Genomic DNA, 20,482 nt, shown 5'->3' with positions numbered 1-20,482 from the left:
GACTAAGAAGTGATGAGTTGTGAAGTTCACATCATAGTTGCTAGAGTGTGGGGTAGCTAGAAAGGAAACCCTGATGAAGTTTCATTGTGTAGGAAATGACCATGGGTAAGTTTTTAACAGAATAGCAAGAGTATTGATGAGGTGATGGATCTAATCTAGGCTTATCATTTGTTTGAGAGAGTTGTGATGCTTATAAGGTTATAGAACTGAAAAAATAATGAGGTATAGTATAGTAGGTGATCAATCGTATTGATATTCTTGTTTAGTAATAAATATTTAACTCAAATTTGAGATGAGTGTCATGATAAAAAGAATGGCAACGTGAGGGTGATTTTGTTAGTCTTGAGATTTGATCTAGAAGAGTTGACATAAAGTAAGTGTGGAATTAAGGTGATTAGCTGCAATAGGTAAGAGTGGTACAAGTGAGATACCCTAACGTTTAGATAAGGGCAGCGAAGTGTTGCTAATTCACAAGAGTAAAAAGAGAATTAACAGAATGTATACTAGTTAGAGATGTGGAATAGGTCCATAGCTTTCAAATGCTAGCGTTACACCTAAGGGGGAGATGATAAGATGAGAAAGCAAGTCAAGTGTTGAGAATAAGATAGTAATGAGTTCCGAGAGATTGGGAGAACCATGTCTTACTATGAGAAATAGCTAAATGAGAGCCCTTAGTTAGTTTCAAAGGACTTGGTTAGTAATAGTCCATGAAGTTCTTAAAGTACTTATCTTGAATATGGTGGTTAGGAGTAATAGTACCACCTGCACTACCTCTAAGGTTACACTCCCTCATAGTATGACCCTGACGGCCACAAGAAAAACACGCACCTGTAGCCCAATGACATTCCCCAAGATGAAACCTACCACAGCGAGAACACCGAGGCAAGTGTGGCCTCGACTGGCTCAAACCCCTGCCCATCTGTGACCCTGACACCCTAGAGCTCTGACCAGCTTCCGAATATCCCGTACGATCGAACCCCCTACCCATGGAACGTGGGGGTGCACTCTGTGCTGGCTGGGAAGAAAATCTAACATGCTGCTGAGACTGCCCGCCTCGAAACTCGTCAGGATAACCTGCTGATCTAGCCCTCTTATGCTGGCCTCTATTATAATCTCTATCCGGTTGACGTCCCCGGTGCCGATCCTCTACCCCCTGTGCATATGCCTGCACCCGAGCAATGTCCATACCTGGCTGATGAGTCACTGCCATACAACCGTCAATCAGATAACTCCCAAGACTCATACCAATTAATAGCTACATCCCGCAAACGATATGTAGCCAACTCAACAGACTCGGTCTCCAAAGCCTTGGTTATCCTTAATGTACGCTGCATCTGACGAATAAACTCTTGCGGATCATCCTGGGGCCTTAACCCAAAGAACTCTGGAGGATTACAACTTAAGAAGTCACGTGCCCTTAAGCTATCAGATCTGTCCGCATGATCAACTCCTAGTCCAAGCCTGCGAGCCTGACCTGCCACTAATCTAGTCAGCAACTGAACCGCATCTATCATGGCCCTATCTCAGCCCTGACTGAGGAGTTGGAGGTTCAGGTGCTGGGGCCTCGGGGGCTAGTGATGGTGTCCCCCGAACTGGAGCTGTTGCTGCTCTAAGATCCTCTGGCGGTGGCGGTGTAGCAGAGCTCTCCGACTGGAGCACAATACCAGGCATAGACTGGGCACGGGCCCTAGTAACTCTCCGGGTCTGACTAGTACCATCTGCTACCGATTTGCCCTTCTGGGGGGCTTTCGCTTTCTTTGGATTTGTTAGAGAGGGATTATCCTGTTAATATAGCTCTATCGCACGATCTAAAATAAAAAGAAAGGATGACATCCTAAATGTCCTCTAGCTTCCTGTTTATAGATGTGGTGCACAACACACCAATAAACAAGACTCTACTAGACATGGTCTTTAGACACTTCCGAGGAAGAACCGCTCTGATACCACTCTTTGTCACGACCCAACCCGATGGGCCGTGACTAGTGCCCGTTTTGGACACTCACATACAAACCTGCTAAGTATAACCAACTGAAACTAAGACAATATGGAATTTAATCAAATCAAGACAATCCCAACGCCATATATATATAAAGGGACCTGTCTCATAAGGAGTCATAACCATTCAACCGTAACAACATACGCGAGCCGACAAGGCCGCCTCTATCCAAAGCATAATAGCATACGCAAGACGACAAGGCTGCCACTACACAATACACAATGATGTACGCAGCCGACAAGGCTGCCTCTGTACAAGCGGACATCCCAAACAAACCATGTCCAGACCATTATACAAAACATATATATGCAACCCACATAATGTCTACAGACCTCTAAGAGTATAGTAGTGAAACTCGATGGGACAGGGCCCCGCCATACCCATAGACAAGCAAAAGACTACACAAAAAGTTATGTACCAAAACGACTGGGCTCCGAAACAGTGGAGCTCTCCCAATCAGCAGAGTAGATATGCTAGGCGGGAGGATCACCAAATTGTGCATCTACACCTGCGGGCATGAAACGCAGCCCCCCGAGGAAAGGGGTCAGTACGGACAATGTACTGAGTATGTAAAGCATAAGGTAAAGATTACAAGATACCAACATGATAAGTCGAAACAAGATATCGCTACACATGTACCCTTTTAAGTGAAAATCATGCATATCTTTAACATATAAGGTGCCCAGCTTCCCTAGTAAGGGACTCGGCAAAATAATAATCATATATATATACATCATACGTACCGGGCCCTTTAGTGAGGGACTCGGTGAAATAGTCATCACATCATCTCTGTCATCATCATCATCATAACCATCCTCATCACCAATCATATATATAATATACATACCCGGCCCTCTAGTGAGGGACTCGGTGATATATGCAAGAAACTCCGCATGAACATTACCCGGCCCGGGACTCGGTGAAATGATAAATGACTCTATGCACGAGCAGAATATTATGAGCAACCATGTGCAATTAAAATCATTTCTCATAACTCAATAGAACAATCAACGTGAACCAGCAAGGAGTATTACCAAAGATTAACGTTTTATCAAGATTATGAACCTTTAATACGATATGGAAATGTAAAACGTCAATGACTCTAAGAAGCACTACCATAGATATGAGAAATCATTAAGCCTTAGACATAGCCGATATATAGAGGAATAGTTGTGGAAGCAAGAATATACGTCACCTAGACGCTCTAGAAGTAAGTATCAAACCTGTCTGTTATTCGCTCATTTTTAAAAGTCGTGCCAAACAAAGAAAGAGAGGATAGTGTTACATACCGTATAGTCGAGCCGCACGTCCAATATTTACTGCTCAAGCTATTAATCTATAACAAGCAACAATCGTGCCACAATTAGATAAACGTCGCGCTTTACTACTTATTGTAAGCTAGCTAATAATCTAATGAAAATCCGGCAGCACTTCCCCTATTTTCCTTACTTCGTCCCAATCCACAACAACCCAAATTATCCACAGCAATACCAATAACACATATAACCCAACGAATCATATTAAACAAGCCCCCCCCCCCCAAAAAAAAACAGTTCCGTCTCGGCAACCATTGTAACGAAGCAACGACACACCGAGCGATAACTCGTTTTATAATTCGCAACACATCTACCTTATCGTATTCATCCTTTGGAGTATATACCCATAATCACATTAACATATACATAACGCCAAAACAGAATTTCCCGCTGTTTGCTTTAATCAAAACAGCTCAAACACTAACACGACACCACTAATAATCCGATTATGGTTTCCGTTCGTACTTAGCACATTCAATAACTAAAACAAATTTCCTAAGCTACTGGTCACGCCCCCTTCCTAACATTAATGGCTAATTAACAAAGGCATTCTAAGGAATTAACATACCAAGCAAAGAGATTACTAACCAAATTCTTTGCAGCTGCTGGCCAAGAGTTGCATGGTTGGTTTTCTCCATTTCCATGGCTGCCTAAGCCAAGTGGTGAAGAAGATGACATGTTGCAATGCATTTCACCACCTCATTTATAATATGAAGTGGAGGCAGCCCCCCTCTGCACGTGCCCCACTAAGGCCAGCTCTCAATCTGATTCCTTTTAATTTGCCTTGAGTGGTGGGGCCCACTAGATTAATTTAATCCTAATCAGCCACTAATTAATCCCTCACTTAAAGTTAATAGAACTTACATTAGCCAAATCATACTTAATATCACATTTGGAATTAACATCCTTGCCTAATATTTCTTTAATCACTTGGAACTTAAAATAAAATTTCATTCCCCGGACTTACATCTACTAGTTCATTATGCGCACTATGTATTAAAATACGAGGCATAACACTTTGGAAGACATTGGGATAAGTTCCTACCTTTGTGTTAGTTCTCCTTTCATAACAATTACCACTCAAGAATCCATATGGCACTATTCGAGCAAGTTATGGAAGAGTATTGAAATCACCCATAGGATGATTTGAGGTTGGTGATGTGAAATATTTGGGGGTTGATTTAGTGAAGGATGTTCAATAAAGCTAGGAGTTTTCAAGATAAGATTTTAGCAGCCTAGAGTAGACAAAAAAAGTAAGTGAAACATAAGGTAAGAGACATGTAATTTAAGACTAAATTTGAAGTTCTTGTTATGTATTACCCATGAAAAGTTGATCAGATTTAGCAAGAACGACAAACTTAGTCCTTGATACATTGGTCCCGCTGAGATTCTTGACTATGTAGAACAAATTACATATAGATTAAACATTACGTCATAATCTATAGGGAGTTCACCCGGTATGTCCGTGTTGAAGACATATCATGGTGACAGGGATTACATAATAAATGAGACTCAGAGTTGTTAGAAAAACACCTCCTATATGAGGAGGAACTGGTTACAAATATTTATCATCATGTGTGGAAGCTGAGGACCAAAGAGAATAAGTTCGTGAAAGTTTAATGGATGCATCATCCAGTTGAAAAAGCTACTTGGGAAACTGAGGAGGACCTGCGAGACAAGTATCCCCAATTATTCGACGATTCACATACTACTCCACCCTTACATTAGCCTAGATTTTCCAAGTTTGTCCCTCGGGGACGAGTGATGTGTAAATTGATGTGTATTGTAACAACCTATTCAAGATAAGATTTGAACAAAATCAAAGTTAGTGAGTAATAGGGAAATCTTGTAACAAATGATATATATAATAATGAATTTGATTGCATGGTTGTGTAGTTAAGACATTACGAAACCCGTACGTCTTTACGATATTGAATTTAGGTGAGTAGAACTTCTGAAACTTCTCCTAGTGTGGAAGGGTAGTTTCAGAATGTCATGGGTTGAAGGCATTTTGTGAAATGGGGGATTGTAACTATAAATAAAACTCTTTGTTTCCATGAAAGACGTTTGAGCGAGGCTTCTGGCGGAATGGGGGCTACCAAAGTGGGCCAGTAACGACTTAAGTAAAAAAACTCCTAAAATGCTATTATTATGCAATATTCATTCTTGAGTGCTTGGAGACAAACCCAGGAAATTTCTTGAAAATTTTCCACTACTTTTGCTTTGAAAGGTAAGGAATCTACTCCCCATGATACATAGAACTGAGAATGTTGATCATATATTGCTTGCGGGGGGGGGGGGGGGGGGGTTAACTGATTTGGATGGTCGAAAAAGCCCTAGTTGCACCTTAGGGTCATAATATGGGTATTGGATTATTGAGTTTTTCATAATTTGGGTAAATTAGAACTTAAGTATTGATCCTTGTACTGAATTGTTTGTTTGTACACCTAGAACAAGCGGAAAAGAATATGGAAAAGGAAGAATCAAATATGTTAGGAGGATTAAAGATTGTTTTTGAGGTAGGTGATGGTTTGATTTCATGTTTTTGTAATGTAAATGAGTATTTTCTTCAAATAATTCATGTATGTGTCTGACTGTTGCCCTATGATCATCAAATGTGAATGAGTATAAACAAATTATTGTATGCCATAAATCAACATTTGATTGTATGATTATGAAAAAATTACATAGTTATTGTGATTGTGGCTTGTTGAATGAATCAAGTTTACATTCCAACTCACTAACTTGAATCGGGTGCCACCTTTCGGCACAACAATGGGATTGGGTGTCACATGCGGCACAAAAACTGGGATCGGGTAATAGTTTGAGTGTGGATTCCATGGAGGACCATTTAATTGTGATATGTGTGTAATTATTTGATATTGAAATTTTGGAATGATGCATTGCTCCTGAATGATAATTGATATTGTATATGTTCGGTATTTGCATGTTCACTATGTTGTGACTGCTTGTGTATGTTTCACTTACTAGGATTGATGTGTAATCTTAATACTAGGATTGCACTTGATCTTTCCTGGTGTTGAGTACAGGTCATCTTCAGGTAGCTACTGACAGACTTTATCTAGGAGATCAGTGATCAATTGAATTCAACGGTGAGCCAGTTCTTCCAGGATTCCATGAGTTCTTTATGTTTTAGTCCACTCTTTCGGACTCAGGCTTTCTAGTTTCATATTCGTATGTTTATTCTGGTTGCACCCATTTCATTACACTTGTTAAACTTTAGATGTTTTGGTTCATTGACTTTTGGATTCTAGGAGTTGTTCTTCACCATTAGTTGGTTAATTGGTTTTTGAAGCTTTGGAGTTAATGGGAACTCTATTTGATTCATGCATTTAAACCAACTTACGTATCTTTAAATATTTAGTTCTTGGGTTATCTAATTAAAGTGTTTGTGTGGGTGCCAATACAAATGTTTAGGTCATGAAATAACATTAACGGGAGGATCTTTAGTCAATACAACAAAAAAAATGAAATAATAACGATACAAAAGATAAGGCCTCTTTGGAAAATAGCCATTTAATTTATTTGGTACAACAACAAAGGGAAATATCAATTAACATCAATAATAATGCTTCTTATTCTATTTCCCATCGATAAATATATGGTTTAAATGGTTTTCTATATAACCTCCACTAGAATGTTTGACAAACTAAGTTGCATTAGAAGATCATGACAAAGGGAAACTAAGTCCACTTCATCTTTCTTCTTACATGAGTATAAAAGTCCTTCAATCTTTTTTCCATTTGGTCCTTCATCACTTGTTAAAACATTAGTCATATGATTGAGTATGAAGTTTTTGATCTTTGATTTAGCAATATAATTTCCTGAATAGACATGTGATTTCTGTTCAACAAAATATGTTTTGAACATCGAGAACTTAAGGAAACAAAATAGTTTCCTACCTTGATTTTGATACAAATTATAATTTACATGTTATATGAATCAATTTGCAATATTTGGATACCTTGAGTAGGTGGTTTTAGGGTTTGAACCTCAGCTATGGTTGAGCAAAACTTTATTGCGATCCACCTAAAAAATCAAAGAATATTTTTTATTAGTTATTCACAAAAAACAATTCATTTATTTCGGATGAACATCAAAATTAACATTCAATGAAAGCCGTAAATTCAATTCCACTTTTTCATTCTCTACAGATGAAGTTCCTATGTCTTCCTCAGCTCTCTCAATGTTAGGAAAATCTAACATACGAGAAAGCTATTGAATTTTGAACTAAAAAATATAAAATTAAAAATTAAAAACTCAATGAAAGTTTGAGTACGAAGAAACCATTAGGCATTTGGAGCTTATAAAGGAAAAAATTTCTAGGTGGAAAGTTGGAAAAAAAATGAAGAGGTATTTCATTTTTATGGGTTTAGTAAAATGAAAAAATAGCGCTTGGAAAGAGACATATGGTTGTTGTAGGAACAACGTGACCACGTTGTTTCACAAGGACTTTGGAAATTGAACCCAAGAGGTAATTGTTTCATAGTGACACATATAACTTTATAATTTTTTTACCACTTTAAAGAGAGTAAAATGTTTAATGTATTTTACTACTGTATTTTATTGTTCAAATTTATTAAATGTTATATTATCCCATGAATTTTACTTTAAATATTATTGAATTTAATAGGTTAAACAATACAAATTTAATTTGTTTAGGGCCTAATACGCTCATTTTCATGAGTTTTAAAAATTATTATCGTGCCAAATTTTGGTCATCAGATGCATGTATCAGACATTTTCAAATATATGAAAAGAAAAATTATAGTTATTTTTTAAATGGATTTAAATGGAAAGTATATGTGACGAATTGAACGAGGATGTATATCTTTTCCAAATATGTAAGAAGTATATTATTACCTGATGATTTTAGCATGACATCAACGACCTATTTATGATAAATAATAAACTAATAACCATTAATTACATAATTATCTTGAATGTCTTGTAACAATGTGGACCGTCGTTATTTGGGAGAAACAAAAATCTGGGAAAATCTAAACCATTGTGCTGCCATAGCGAGCCACATGCCGCTACGGCGGCGACCCCTCCGCAGAGTAAGCTAATTCCATGGCGGGATAGGCGAGGCATAAACTAAATTATGAGAATCCTATTTCCTCCATCTTCATGAAATACCTAAATAAGTCATAAAAACACCGTAGAAACCTCTGAAAATGCTCTAAACTTGGGAAGGAAGGAGGAGAAGATTTATAGCTAGAGAATGGTGATATCATGCAGATTATTGGCCAAATCACCATCATCAAGCCCGAAAAACAGGAATCAAGGTCAAAAACTGTGTGCAACTGCTTGGCGCTCAGGTAGGCTATCTTTTTATGAAATTAGTAGTTTAAATTTGTGATCAGTGTGTAATATATGTAAATTAATGGTAGGAATTATTAAGAAATCATTACTTGAGGAAGTTGATTACAACTCTATGAGATACCTAATAGAATTGAAGTTGTGTGCATCTATAATACCTTAGATATTAATGTCCTTATAGAATTAGTATTGTTAATGTCCCTGTATAAGATGCAGTACTACTGCAACCATAGAAGATCAATGAAAATAGAAGCAAAAGTTACAGCTTCTACCTACACAGTTGTATTTTAATAAGGTATCAGAAGCTGCCATGACCACTTCTTCTTCTTCCTTAGAATCTCCGATCAACGTTTTCTCTCCCTCGTCTCCCTCCCCTATCAACCATGCTCACCACCTTATTTCCATTATATTAACTTCTACCAATTATTTATTTTGGAAAACCTAATTGTTACCCTTTCTTTGTTGTCAAAATTTATTAGGATATGTCGATGGCTCTTTTCCATGTCTGTCATCCCATAACATCATAGCAGGAAAACACAACCCCGAGATTGATCCTCATCATGCCCAATGGATCCAACAGGATAAACTCATATTAAGTTTGCTTATATCTTCTCTTTCCAAAGAGACCTTACCGATTGTGATTGGTCTCGCTACCTCTAAACAAGATTAAGATTCTCTCGGAAAGGCTCTTTATTATACCTCCAATACTCGAATTCTTAACCTCCTTATGTCCCTTCAAAATCTCAAGCAAGATGATCTTACTGTCACCCAATATCTTCAAAAGGCTAAGCATATTTCTAATGAGTTAGCTGTCGTTGGTAGACCATTTTTGTCTTGTGGATCTTAATATCTATATTTTAAAGGTCTCCTCTCTGACTTTAAGGACCTTGTAACCGCTCTTTCTGCAAGACCTGAACCCGTGACATATTCTGAACTTCATAGCTTGTTACTTAATTATGAGTTCATACATGTACATACCTTATCTTCCCTCACATTATCACCCCTTCCACATACTGATCAACATGTTGTTCACTTTAGTAAACAATCCAACACCTCCAACGATTGCTCTCAACATAATACCTCCAATTATTGTGGTCGTGGTAGAAACTCTAGAGGAAGAGGTGGTAGAGGTGGTCATTGCTCATCCTCTCGAAATAATTCGAATGGTCAACCTTGGCATCCGTCTCTTCACAACAAAGTTCACTGCCTAATATTTAATGGCACCAATCGCTAAGCAAACACATGCTTTCAGTGTTATAGTCACACGATTAATCCTTCCGCACATCTCTCATATCAGGCACCGATTCCATTGACTAATCGTGGTTCTAGGACACTAGAGAAACAAACCATATAATGCCACATCTCACAGGCATTCATCAAGAAGAGCCATACAAAGGGGTAGATCACTTGAAGGTTGGAAATGGGGCTAGTCTATCTATCCACCACAGTAGTAATTCATTCTTTCATCCACCAAAAATTCATTTTGTCTCACTAATGTTCTTCATGTTCCATCTGTTACTAAGCCATTACTTTGTTTTCAGCGTTTTCTAATGACCATAGAGTCTTCTTTGAATTTTATCCAGCTTATTTTCCTGTTAAGGATCAAGCTACCAGGAAGGTCCTTCTTTCCGGTCCAAGTAAAGATGATCTTGACACTCTTCTATTCAAGCCTCCTCAACATTTCGTTCCTCTGCATATCTTTCAGCCAAAGCTTCTAAAAATTGTTGGCATATTCGCTTGGGTCATCCACACAAACAGTCCTTCATCAAGTCCTCCAACAACATGTTTTACCACTTTCTAGTCTAAGTTGAATAATATTTGTACCTCTTTTAACTTGGCAAGTCGCACAAATTAAATCTTTCCATTGGTAGCAATAAAAGTTCTTCGTTTTTACAATTATTTTATGCGGATATTTGGGGACCATCTTCTTTTCTTTCTTCAGAAGGTCATCGTTAATTTCTTGTTTTTGTGGATGACTATAGCAATTTTGTTTGGGGATTTCCAATGTTTCAGAAATCACATGTTTCACATATTTTTCTTCAATTTAAGAGATTTGTTAAAAATCAATTCAATACCACCATAAAGTCTATCCAAACAGATGGTGGCGGAGAATTTTGTGTGCTCACTCCTGTTTTAAATAAACAATGGATTCTTCATTGGCTTTCATGCCACCACACTCATGAACAACAGGCAAAAGTAGAACAAAAGCATGGCCACATAGTTGAAACCGGTCTCAGCCTAATGACAGATTGTCACGACCCAACCCGATGGGCCGTGACTAGTGCCCGTTTCGGACACCCACATACAAACTTGCTAAGTATAACCAACTGAAACTAAGACAATATGGAATTTATATAAATCAAGCCAACTCCAACGTCATATATATATAAAGAGGACCTGTCTCATAAGGAGTCATAACCATTCAACCGTAACAACATACGCGAGCTGACAAGGCCGCCACTATCCAAAGCATAATAACATAAGTAAGCCGACAAGGCTGCCACTACACAATACACAATGATGTACGCAGCCGACAAGGCTGCCCCTGTACAAGCGGACATCTTAAACAAACCATGTCCTAACCATTATCCAAAACATATATATACAACCCACATAATGTCCACAGACCTCTAAGAGTACAGTAGTGAAACTCGACGGGAAAGGGCCCCGCCATACCCATACACGAGCAAAAGACTACACAAAAGTTATGTACCAAAACGACTGGGCTCCGGAACAGTGGAGCTCTCCCAATCAGCAGAGTAGATATCCTAGGCGGGAGGATCACCGAACTGTGCATCTACACCTGCGGGCATGAAACGCAGCCCCCCGAGGAAAGGGGAGTCAGTACGGACAATGTACTGAGTATGTAAAGCATAAGGTAAAGATGACAGGATACCAATATGGCAAGTCGAAACAAAATATCGCTACACATGTACCCTTTTAAGTGAAAATCATGCATATCTTTAACATATAAGGTGCCCAGCTTCCCTAGTAAGGGGCTCGGCAAAATAATCATCTCGTCATCTCCGTCATCATCATCATCATAACCATCCTCATCACCAATCATATATATAATATACATACCCAGCCCTCTAGTGAGGAACTCGGTGACATATGCAAGAAACTCCGCACGAACATTACCAGGTCCGGGACTCGGTGAAATGATAAATGACTCTATGCACGAGCAGAATATTATGAGCAACCATATGCAATTAAAATCATTTCTTATAACTCAATAGAACAATCAAAGTGAACCAGCAAGGAGTATTACCAAAGATTAATGTTTTATCAAGATTATGAACCTTTAATACGATATGGAAACGTAAAATCTCAATGACTCTAAGAAGCACTACCATAGATATGAGAGATCATCATAGCCTTAGACATAGCCGATATATAGAGGAATAATTGTGGAAGCAAGAATATACGTCACCTAGACGATCTAGAGGTAAGTATCAAACGTGTCCGTTATTCGCTTATTTTTAAAAGTCATGCCAAACAAAGAAAGAAGGGACAGCGTTACATACCGTATAATCGATCCACACGTCCAATATTTACTGCTCAAGCTATTAATCTATAACAAGCAACAATCGTGCCGCAATTAGATAAACATCGCGCTTTACTTTCTTGTAAGCTAGCTAATAGTCTTAACGAAAATTCGGCAGCACTTCCCCTATTTTCCTTACTTTGTCCCAATCCGACAACAACCCAAATTATCCACAGCAATACCAATAACACATATAACCCAACGAATCATATTAAACAGCCCCCTCCCCAAAACAGTTCCGTCTCGGCAACCATAGCAGCGAAGCAACGACACAGCAAGCGATAACTCGTTTTATAATTCGCAACACATCTACCTTATCGTATTCATCCTTTGGAGTATATACTCATAATCACATTTAACATATACATTATACCAAAACAGAATTTTTCCGCATTTTGCTTTAATCAAAACAGCCCAAGCACCAATACGACACCACTAATAATCCGATTATGGTTTCCGTTCATACTTAGCACATTCAATAACTAAAACAAACTTCCTAAGCTACTGGTCACGCCCCCTTCTTAAAATTAATGGATAATTAACAAAGGTATTCTAAAGAATTAACACACCAAACAAGGAGATTACTAACCAAATTATTTGCAGCTGCTGGCCAAGAGTTGCAGGGTTGGTTTCTCCATTTCCATGGCGGCCTAAGACAAGTGGTGAAGAAGGAGATGATATGCAGCAATGCATTTCACCACTTTATTTAGCATGGAGTGGATTTCTCCACCTCATTTAATAGTATGAAGTGGAGGCAGCCCCCCTCTACATCTGTCCACTAAGGCCAGCTCACAATTTGATCCCTTTTTTAATTTTTGCCTTGAGTGGTGGAGCCCATTGGATTAAATTAATCCTAATCATCCACCAATTATGAGTGGTGGGGCCCATTGGATTAAATTAATCCTAATCAGTCACTATTTAATCCCTCACTTAAAATTAATGGCACTTACATTAGCCAACTCATACTTAATATCACATTTGGAATTAACATCCTTGCCTAAAATTTCTTTAATCACTTGGAACTTAAAATAAAATCTCATTCCCCGGACTTACGTCTACTAGATCATGATGCGCACTACGTATAAAAAAATACGAGGCATAACATCCTTCCCCCCTTAGGAACATTCGTCCTACAAAAACAAATTCCAGCGAGGTCTCTCTAACAATTATACCTATCAACCTGCATTTCGTAACTTACAGATGCCTCACAGAGTCACAACTTACTACATAATCTCGCTTATCAATCAATATAGTCAAGCTAGGAATTGAATTACCTGCAGGTACGGGGAACAAGTAAGGATACTTGTTCTTCATTTTGTCTTCCGCTTCCCAAGTCATCTCCTCCCTATTATTATTTTGCCACAACACTTTGACGGAAGCCACATCCTTAGTACGTAACCTTCTAACCTGGCGATCAAGTATAGCTACGGGTTTCTCCTCATATGACAACTCCTCTGTTACCTGAACATCATCTACGGGTAATACTCTAGAAGGATCACCAATACATTTACGTAGCATCAATACATGGAAGACTGGATGTACCGCCTCCAAATCAGATGGTAGATCCAACTCATAGGCAACCTTGCCTATCCTACGAACAATCTGATAAGGCCCAATGTATCTCGGACTGAGCTTCCCCTTCCTGACGAATCTCATCACACCCCTCATGGGTGATACCTTCAGGAATACCCAGTCACCAATCTGAAACTCAAAATCTCGACGCCGATTATCTGCATATGACTTCTGTCGACTCTGGGCTGCTAATAATCTTTCTTGAATAAGCTTCACCTTGTCAACAGCTTGCTGAATCACATCCGGGCCTATTAACTTAGTCTCGTCAACATCAAACCAACCAATAGGTGATCTGCACTTCCTCCCATATAAGGCCTCGTACGGTACCATCTGGATACTAGAATGGTAGCTATTATTATAGGCAAACTCAATGAGCGGCAAGTGGTCATCCCAGCTACCTTTGAAGTCAATAATACAGGACCGCAACATATCTTCTATTGTCTAAATAGTACGCTCAGCCTGCCCATCAGTCTGAGGGAGAAATGTTGTGCTAAGGTTCACTTGTGTCCCCAATCCCTTCTGAAACGATCTCCAAAAGTTGGTTGTAAATTGAGCTCCTCTGTCTGATATAATGGAAGTGGGAACCCCATGAAGTCTCACTATCTCCCTGACATATAACCTCGCATAATCTTTAGCCGAATAAGAAGTCCTGACTGGAAGAAAATGGGCCGATTTCGTCAGCCTATCTACAATAACCCATATAGAGTCATACTTCTGTTGAGTGCGAGGTAAGCCTGTAATGAAGTCCATATTAACCATCTCCCATTTCCAAGTCGGGATCTCTATCTCCTGTAACAATCCACCAGGCTTTTGATATTCGATCTTGACTGTTGACAATTCGGGCACTGAGCAACAAACTCCGCTATGTCCTTTTTCATGCCATCCCACCAATATAAGCATCTGAGGTCATGATACATTTTCGTTGACCCTGGGTGAATAGAATAACGGGCAGAGTGTGCCTCTCTCATAACCTGCCGTTGTAGCCCTGCAGTATCGAGTACACACAATCTGCCTTCATATCGTAACACTCCGTCAGGTGTAACCTTAAATGGGGTCTTTTCCTTTTGAAGAGCTGCATCTCTATACTGTGCCAGAATAGGGTCCTTGTATTGGTGTCTCTTTACCTCATCTATGATTGAGGACTCAGCAACCTCTCGAATAGAAACTCCACTATCTTCTGAATTAGCCAGACGGACTCCAAGGCTGGATAGCCGCTGAATCTCCTGAACCATATCCCTCCTTTCTGGTTGTACATCTGTCAAGCTACCCATGGACTTACGGCTAAGAGCATCTGCTACAACATTCGCTTTCCCTGGATGATATAAAATATCAACATCATAATCCTTTAGCAACTCTAACCACCGCCTCTGTCGTAAGTTCAGCTCCTTCTGTTGAAAGATATATTGGAGACTCTTATGATCTGTATAGATGTCCACATGGACACCATATAAATTATGTCTCCATATCTTCAAGGCATGAACCACGACCTCTAGCTCCAGATCGTGAGTAGGATAGTTCTTTTCATGCTTCCTAAGTTGTCGGGAGGCAAATGCTATAACTTTGCCATGCTGCATCAATAAACATCCTAGCCCAACACCCGAAGCATCACAATAAATAACATAGTCGTCTGGTCCCTCCGGAAGAGTTAGGACTGGAGCTGTAGTCAATTTGTCTTTCAATAGTTGGAAGCTTCGCTCACAAGCATTAGTCCACTGGAACTTGGCTGCCTTTTGAGTTAGCCTTGTCAAAGGCGCTGAAGTTGAGGCAAACTTTTCTACGAATCTCCTGTAATATCCTGCTAACCCCAGAAAGCTGCGTACCTCAGTAGGTGTTGTAGGTCTAGGCAAAGTCTTTACCGCCTCAATCTTCTGCATGTCTACCCGAATACCATCATCTCCAATAATATGCCCCAAGAATGCCACTGAAGTCAACCAGAACTCGCACTTAGAAAATTTAGCATACAACTTCTGGTGCTGAAGCACCCTAAGTACCTTCCTTAAATGGTCTGCATGCTCCTCTTCTGAACGTGAATAGACCAGAATATCGTCTATAAATACAATAACAAACATATCAAGGAATGGTTTAAATACTCGATTCATTAAATCCATGAACACTGCTGGAGCATTAGTCAGCCCAAAAGACAGCACTCTAAACTCATAATGCCCATATCGGGTCCGGAATGCCGTCTTTGGAATATCTGCCTCCCTTACCCGCACCTGATGATAACCTGACCGCAAGTCTATCTTTGAAAAACACTTTGCACCCTGCAACTGGTCAAATAGATCGTCAATCCTTGGGAGGGGATACCTGTTCTTTATTGTTACTTTGTTCAGCTGCCTATAATCAATGCACATCCGTAGCGACCCATCCTTGTTCCTCACAAACAGTACCGGTGCTCCCCAAGGTGACGTACTAGGCCTGATGAAGCCCTTTTCTAGCAAATCCCTCAATTGCTCTTTCAATTCTTTCAACTCAGCAGGTGCCATTTTATAAGGAGGTATAGATATAGGCTGGGTATCTGGCAGTACATTCTATAAGGATGTATAGATATAGGCTGGGTATCTGGCAGTACATCTATAGTAAACTCTATCTCTCGTTCTGGAGGAAGGCCTGGAAGTTCCTCAGGGAATACATCAGGAAATTCATTAACTACCGGGACTGATTGAAGAGTCGGTGCCTCTGCCTTTATGTCATGCACCCGAATCAGATGGTAAATATAGCCTTTTCTAACCATCTTCCCGTCCTTGAGGTATGAAATTAACTTACCTTTCAGCGATACTGTACTCCCCTTACACTCTATAATCGGTTCCCCTGGAAATTGAAATCGAACTATCTTTTCTCTGCAATCAACATTAGCATAACAAGCAGCCAACCAATCCATGCCCATGATAATATCAAACTCAATCATATTTAACTCTATTAGATCTGCTACGGTACGACGACTATATATAACTACTGAACAATACCTATATACTCGCGTAGCTATGACAAAATCTCCTACAGGTGTAGCTACCTCAAATGGTTCTATCAACTCAGACTCTATTCCAATCCTACTAGCAACAAAGGGAGATATAATGATAAGGTGGAACCTGGGTCTATCAATGCATACACACTTCGGGAGAATAGTGATAATATACCTGTGATCACATTAGGTGATGCCTCCTGATCCTGCCTATTAGTCAAAGCATATATACGGTTCGAGGGACCGCTAGAACTGGAAGCTCCACCACGTCCTCTATCACGGCCTGTTGGCGCCTGAATACCCTGCCCTGTAGGGCGCATAGCCACAGAAGAAGATGAACCAGCAACGGACCCTGTAGGCTGTGCCATACCACCTGCACTACCTCTAAGGTGACACTCCCTCATAGTATGGCCTTGATGGCCACAAGAAAAACACGCACCTGTAGCCCAACGACATTCCCCAGGATGGGACCTACCACAGCGAGAACACCGAGGCAAAGGTGGCCTCGACTGGCTCAAACCTCTGCCCATCTGTGACCCTGACGCCCTAGAGCTCTGACCAGCTTCCAAATATCCCATACGATCGAACCCCCTACCCATGAAATGTGGGGGTGCACTCTGCGCTGGCTGGGAAGAAAATCTAACATGCTGCTGAGACTGCCTGCTTCGAAACTCGTCAGGATAACCTGCTGATCTAGCCCTCTTATGCTGGCCTCTATTATAATCTCTATCTGGCTGACGTCCCGGTGCCGATCCTCTACCCCCCTGTGCATATGCCTGCACCTGAGCAATGTCCATACCTGGCTGAAGAGTCACTGCCATACAACCGTCAATCAGATAACGATCCAATCCCATCACATAACGATGTACCCTGTCTGTCATATCAGCCACAATAGTAGGCGCATGCCTATCCAATGAATCAAACTCGAGGCTATACTCTCGAACGCTCCTGCCATTTTGCTTCAAACGCATGAATCTATCGACTCTAGCTCGCTTCATCTCTGGAGGCAGGAAGTGGCCTTGGAAAGCCTCCACAAATTCATCCCATACCGCTGGAGGAGCACCCTCACCCCTAGATAACTCCCAAGACTCATACCAATTAATAGCTACATCCCGCAAATGATACGTAGCCAACTCAACAGACTCGGTCTCCGAAGCCTTGATTATCCTCAATGTACGCTGCATCTGACGAATAAACTCTTGCGGATCATCCTGGGGCCTTGACCCAAAGAACTCTGGAGGATTACAACTTAAAAAGTCACGAGCCCTTAAGCTATCAGATCTGTCCGCATGATCAACTCCTAGTCCATGCCTGCGAGCCTGACCTGCCACTAATCTAGTCAGCAACTGAACCGCATCTCTCATGGCCCTATCCTCCGCCCCTTACTGAGGAGCTCGAGGTTCAGGTGTTGGGGCCTCGGGGGCTGGTGGTGTCCCCCGAACTGGAGTTGCTGCTGCTCTAAGCTCCTCTGGCGGTGGCGGTGTAGCAGAGCTTTCCGACTGTAGCATAATACCAGGCATAGACTGGGCACAGGCCCTAGTAACTCTCTGGGGTTTGACTAGTACCTTCTGCTACCGATTTGCCCTTCTGGGCAGCTGTCGCTTTCTTTAGAGGCATAGCTGAAAACACACGGATTCGTTAGAGAGGGATTATCCTGTTAATATAGCTCTATCGCACGATCTAGAATAAGAAGAAAGGATGACATCCTAAATGTCCTGTAGCTTCATGTTTATAGATGTGGTGCACAACACACCGATAAACAAGACTCTACTAGACACGGTCTGTAGACACTTCCGAGGAAGAACCGCTCTGATACCACTCTTTGTCACGACCCAACCCGATGGGCCGTGACTAGTGCCGTTTTGGACACCCACATACAAACCTGCTAAGTATAACCAACTGAAACTAAGACAATATGGAATTTAATCAAATCAAGCCAACCCAACGTCATATATATATAAAGAGGACCTGTCTCATAAGGAGGCATAACCATTCAACCGTAACAACATACGCGAGCCGACAAGGCCGCCACTATCCAAAGCATAATAACATAAGTAAGCCGACAAGGCTGCCACTACACAATACACAATGATGTACGCAGCCGATAAGGCTGCCCCTGTACAAGCGGACATCTTAAACAAACCATGTCCTGACCATTATCCAAAACATATATATACAACCCACATAATGTCCACAGACCTCTAAGAGTACAGTAGTGAAACTCGACGGGACAGGGCCCCACCATACCCATAGACGAGCAAAAGACTACACAAAAGTTATGTACCAAAACGACTGGGCTCCGGAACAGTGGAGCTCTCCCAATCAGCAGAGTAGATATCCTAGGCGGGAGGATCGCCGAACTGTGCGTCTACACCTGCGGGCATGAAACGCAGCCCCCCGAGGAAAGGGGGGTCAGTACGGACAATGTACTGAGTATGTAAAGCATAAGGTAAAGATGACAGGATACCAATATGGCAAGTCGAAAATATCGCTACACATGTACCTTTTATGTGAAAATCATGCATATCTTTAACATATAAGGTGCCCATCTTCCCTAGTAAGGGGCTCGGCAAAATAATCATCACGTCATCTTCGTCATCATCATCATCATAACCATCCTCATCACCAATCATATATATAATATACATACCCAGCCCCCTAGTGAGGAACTCAATGACATATGCAAGAAACTTCGCACGAACATTACCCGGCCTGGGACTCGGTGAAATGATAAATGACTCTATGCACGAGCAGAATATTATGAGCAACCATATGCAATTAAAATCATTTCTTATAACTCAATAGAACAATCAACGTGAACCAGCAAGGAGTATTACCAAAGATTAATGCTTTATCAAGATTATGAACCTTTAATACGATATGGAAACGTAAAATCTCAATGACTCTAAGAAGCACTACCATAGATATGAGAGATCATCATAGCCTTAGACATAGCCGATATATAGAGGAATAATTGTGGAAGCAAGAATATACGTCACCTAGACGCTCTAGAGGTAAGTATCAAACCTGTCCGTTATTCGCTTATTTTTAAAAGTCATGCCAAACAAAAAAAAGGGACAGCGTTACAAACCGTATAATCGAGCCGCACGTCCAATATTTACTGCTCAAGCTATTAATCTATAACAAGAAACAATCTTGCCGCAATTAGATAAACATCGCGCTTTACTTTCTTGTAAGCTAGCTAATAATCTAACGAAAATTCGGCAGCACTTCCCCTATTTTCCTTAATTCGTCCCAATCCGACAACAACCCAAATTATCCACAGCAATACCAATAACACATATAACCCAACGAATCATATTAAACAGCCCCCTCCCCAAAACAGTTCCGTCTCGGCAACCATAGCAGCGAAGCAACGACACAGCGAGCGATAACTCGTTTTATAATTCGCAACACATCTACCTTATCGTATTCATCCTTTGGAGTATATACTCATAATCACATTTAACATATACATAATACCAAAACAGAATTTTTCCGCAGTTTGCTTTAATCAAAACAGCCCAAGCACCAACACGACACCACTAATAATCTGATTATGGTTTCCGGTCATACTTAGCACATTCAATAACTAAAACAAACTTCCTAAGCTACTGGTCACGCCCCCTTCTTAAAATTAATGGATAATTAACAAAGGTATTCTAAAGAATTAACACACCAAACAAGGAGATTACTAACCAAATTATTTGCAGCTGCTGGCCAAGAGTTGCAGGGTTGGTTTCTCC

The 20,482-nt window shown here is 40.5% G+C and overlaps 3 protein-coding genes across 3 annotated transcripts in view; 1 reads left to right on the top strand and 2 right to left on the bottom strand.

The window, feature by feature from the left end:
• Positions 1 to 2,504, bottom strand: part of LOC138348559 (uncharacterized) — a 135,726-nt gene extending 133,222 nt beyond the window's left edge. Inside the window, exon 1 of the mRNA XM_069297996.1 lies at positions 2,016 to 2,504. The gene's annotated coding sequence lies outside the window, so the exon portion shown is untranslated. The remainder of the gene's footprint in view (positions 1 to 2,015) is intronic.
• The window catches only part of LOC138348560 (uncharacterized), an 87,701-nt gene that overhangs the window by 52,373 nt on the left and 14,846 nt on the right, over positions 1 to 20,482 (top strand). The gene's annotated exons all lie outside the window — the stretch shown is intronic.
• On the bottom strand, positions 1,519 to 20,436 carry LOC138348749 (uncharacterized). The gene is made up of 6 exons (XM_069298324.1): positions 19,828 to 20,436; positions 19,021 to 19,110; positions 16,884 to 18,355; positions 16,541 to 16,614; positions 15,595 to 15,695; positions 1,519 to 1,782 (listed from the first exon to the last, which is right to left on the bottom strand). The coding sequence occupies exons 3-6, from the start codon at positions 18,098 to 18,100 to the stop codon at positions 1,519 to 1,521; spliced, it is 1,656 nt and encodes a 551-aa protein (XP_069154425.1). The 5' UTR covers positions 18,101 to 18,355; positions 19,021 to 19,110; positions 19,828 to 20,436.

The sequence above is a fragment of the Solanum lycopersicum genome, chromosome 5 (assembly GCF_036512215.1).
Source record: "Solanum lycopersicum chromosome 5, SLM_r2.1".
NCBI lineage: Eukaryota > Viridiplantae > Streptophyta > Magnoliopsida > Solanales > Solanaceae > Solanum > Solanum lycopersicum.
The sequence above is the reverse complement of the archived record's forward strand: the minus strand, read 5'-3'. Positions and strand labels throughout refer to the sequence as shown.